The sequence below is a fragment of the Megalobrama amblycephala genome, linkage group LG19 (genome assembly GCF_018812025.1).
Source record: "Megalobrama amblycephala isolate DHTTF-2021 linkage group LG19, ASM1881202v1, whole genome shotgun sequence".
Classification (NCBI taxonomy): domain Eukaryota; kingdom Metazoa; phylum Chordata; class Actinopteri; order Cypriniformes; family Xenocyprididae; genus Megalobrama; species Megalobrama amblycephala.
The window spans coordinates 33,089,538-33,092,930 of NC_063062.1; the positions used below are offsets into that span (position 1 = coordinate 33,089,538).

Below are 3,393 nucleotides of genomic sequence, written 5' to 3' on the forward strand. Positions count from 1 at the left end.
GCTCTAAGCTCTGTCACTGTTTTTGGTTTGGGCCAGGATACAACAGCCTCTATCTTTGAAGGGTCAGTAGATATTCCATTCTGTGAAACAATATGCCCTACATAGTTTACAGATGTCCTGCCAAATTGACACTTATCAAGAGAGATCTTTAGCCCCTCTTCCCTCAGTCTGTCCAAAACTTTCAAGAGCCGCTGTTGGTGCTCTTCAAGCGTCCGCCCAAACACAATTAGGTCATCCAAGTACACAAGCACCTCCAAGAAGTTCATGTCTCCTACAGTTCTCTCCATAACCCTCTGGAAGGTAGCAGGTGCTCCACAGATACCCTGAGGCATACGCTCGAATTCATAAAACCCTAGAGGGCAGATGAATGCGGTCTTTTCCTTGTCGGCGTCACTCATTGGTATTTGATAGTATCCACTCCTCAGATCTAAAACAGTAAACCATTTACTCCCAGAAAGGCTGTGCAGAGCATCCTCAATTCGGGGTACGGTGTATTGATCTGGTGTGGTCCGTTGGTTGAGTGTCCGATAGTCCACACACATTCTGACCTTCCCTGACTTTTTACGCACCACTACAATTGGCGAAGCGTAGGGGCTTCGGGACTCTGAAATAATGCCAGCACTCTGAAGTTCCTGTAGATGCTGCCGCACATCCTCCCAATCAGCCGGAGCAAGACGACGAGATCTTTCTCTGAAAGGGCGCGAATCATTCAGCCTTATCTCATGCGTGGTACTTTTTGAACAGCCCACATCCCACTCATGAAGGGAAAACACTTCTTTTCTCTGCAACATTTTCTCACACAAACTCCGTTTTGCCTCTTCCGGCATTGGAGAATCTCCAAAATCAAAAGATGCAAGGGACAGGTTACTTTGTTCAGGCGGTCGTTTGGAGGAAAGTTGTGGTACCACAGTCACTGGAAATACATGAGCAAGAGGAGTTCCTCGCTTTATCCATACTTCTCTTGTGGACATGTTCCTAACAGTCACTGTTACTTGTCGGCTGGACACAATGGATGCTGAATGAACTTCAGGTCTCACTTGCAAGTCAGAAGTAAATGTGTCATCCACTTCCGCTTTGTCTACCAACAACAAAGATTCAGTCATCTGACCGGGGAACTTAGGCAGACCTAGAAGTTGCACAACTTGACCTGGCTTCAATACAACAGGGGTATGCTTCACAAACCAAACCGTTCAATGTTTGTCTGGATCACCCTGTGACACGTCTGTTTGTTGAATAGTCTCAAATGCATCTCGAATTACAGGATGTATAGTCAACACGTTCAGGAACTTTTCACCAGCCTGTTCACGACAAGACTCAAGCAGCTTTCTCACTAAGCTAGTGTTGGTCCCAACCAATATGGCTATCCCCTCCCTATTTAAAGGGTCTGGACACACGATTGCAAGAGTGTCAACCACCTGATGCACCCCAGCCACATTTTCAGTAAACTCAAGTCTGAGTGGCAAGTATCCATACGGATATTTGTGAGAGCTAAGACCCCAGATCTCAAGATTTTCCACAGGTCGAAGAGGCAAGTGTTTCAGATAAGTATCATAGAAACTACGGTACAATAGAGTGACCTGAGAGCCACTGTCAAGAAGAGCTCTTGTGTAAATCCCTTCAATCTGAACAGGCACCTCAGAGACAGGCCCTACTAAACCTACAGGCAATTTTGGCTGGCCAACATCAAGCAGAAATGAACCGTGAGTGGAACGTGGATTATCTGGAGCTCCGTGCCGTTCCTTCACTGAGCTCCGCTCAAGTTTCCCTGCAAGCGGTGCATCTTCATCAACTTCTGATTTACTTTTCGAAGATCCTCAGGTGCTTTGCATTCCCACTTCTTATGACCATCTTCACCACAGTTATAGCAGAAGATACCAGGCAAAGTTAACTTGGAAGTTTTGGGTTTGTGAACATTGTCTCGGTTCGTAGCTTCCTTTGTCTGACTGGGCATTTTCGGTGGGGTACGGTCAACGGCAGGAGTCACAGTGGCCACACTCAACAGTTGACTCACCTGAATAGACAACTCTTTAACCTCCTTCTTCAGGCTATGTAATTCAGGCGGCACAGGCACCTGGGGAGAGGCAACATTAGCAACAGAAGCTTTAACATTCTCTCGTGCAGCTACCCAGTGTTCTTCCTCTCTCACTTCCTTCATCAACTGTGAGAAAGAAGGGGGATCTTGCACAGTATGAGTCATCCTGATTCGCAAAGCAACCATATCATTGGAAAGAGCTCCTTTAATTAGCTGCTCCATTCTAGCTCTATTTATGCCTGCTGCATCAATCCCACCCTTCAAGAGAGCGCGATGAAGAAGTTTATCTAGGTGGTACAAGAAAGCTGAAAGTTTCTCTCCACTTTCCTGGTAGGTATGACGAAACTTAGCCATTAGATCTGGTCCATTCTCCGTGGTACCGTATACAGTATCGAGGGCAGCTAAATAGTCATTTGCGGTCGCAGATGGGCTACTCACTTTTAGAAACCTGACAATGTCAGCAGCAGGACCTCGCAAACTCTCAACGATGCGTTGTTTCTTAGCAGATTCGGTGCATTGCCATTCACTTATCATTTGAGCGGCCTGCTCCATCCAGACTTCATATTCTTCTTCACCTGGAGGGACAGGTTTTAACCCTGAAAACAACCTCAGTTTTCTGTAACTAGGCCCATCACTGGACACCTGATTACAACGATCTACTAATTTGCCTATGGCATCTACTAGGTCCACACTGAGGTCAGATTTAGGGGGCTGATTTTCCATAATCATGGCCTTCACTTCTTCTATAGACCTACCCTCCTGCTGCAACAAGGCTTGTAGCTTAAGCTGGAAGGTGTCACCTTCAGTGGCAGGACTATGGGCTACTAAACTACCCACTAAGTTGACACTCCAGGGACCAGCTTCATTTTCTATACCTATCTCAGGAGGTATAACATCAGGGTCTAGATCAGCACTGGTCTCCACTAAAATAAACAACCATCTGCCAGTTATGTCACCACGGCGACCACGTATTCTAGTGCGACCAAAAACCTTTACCGTGTTTAACACTTTCTCAATGGTGTCATTGCTAGCATCCAAAGGGACATTGCTCAACACAATAGCACGTGAGAAGCTAACACTCTCCTCTCTACTCCACTGAACAGTCTGCGAGAGATCCATACTTTGTAGAAGATGAGTAGCTATGTGAAAATAAACACAAAAGACAGAAATTATCAACTGTGTCAAATCACTGCTACACTAAATCATAGAAGAAAGGTTAAAATGGAAAAAAAATCTGCTGGCTAAAATCACATTGGCAAACAGGGAAAAAATAAGAAAAGGAAAAACTATCCCAGCGGTGCCTCCAAAAATGTAACCCTTTTGTTAACCCTAGGGGTTAATTTGAATACTTTTTTTTTCAA

General features: G+C 45.4%; 1 protein-coding gene across 1 annotated transcript; it reads right to left on the reverse strand.

Annotated features, from left to right (window-relative positions):
• Positions 1-1,741: 1,741 nt before the first annotated feature.
• On the reverse strand, positions 1,742-3,151 carry LOC125253932 (paraneoplastic antigen Ma1 homolog). Its single transcript, XM_048168190.1, has one exon. It carries the CDS (start codon positions 3,149-3,151, stop codon positions 1,742-1,744), a length of 1,410 nt encoding a protein of 469 aa, XP_048024147.1.
• Between the last annotated feature and the right edge of the window lie 242 nt (positions 3,152-3,393).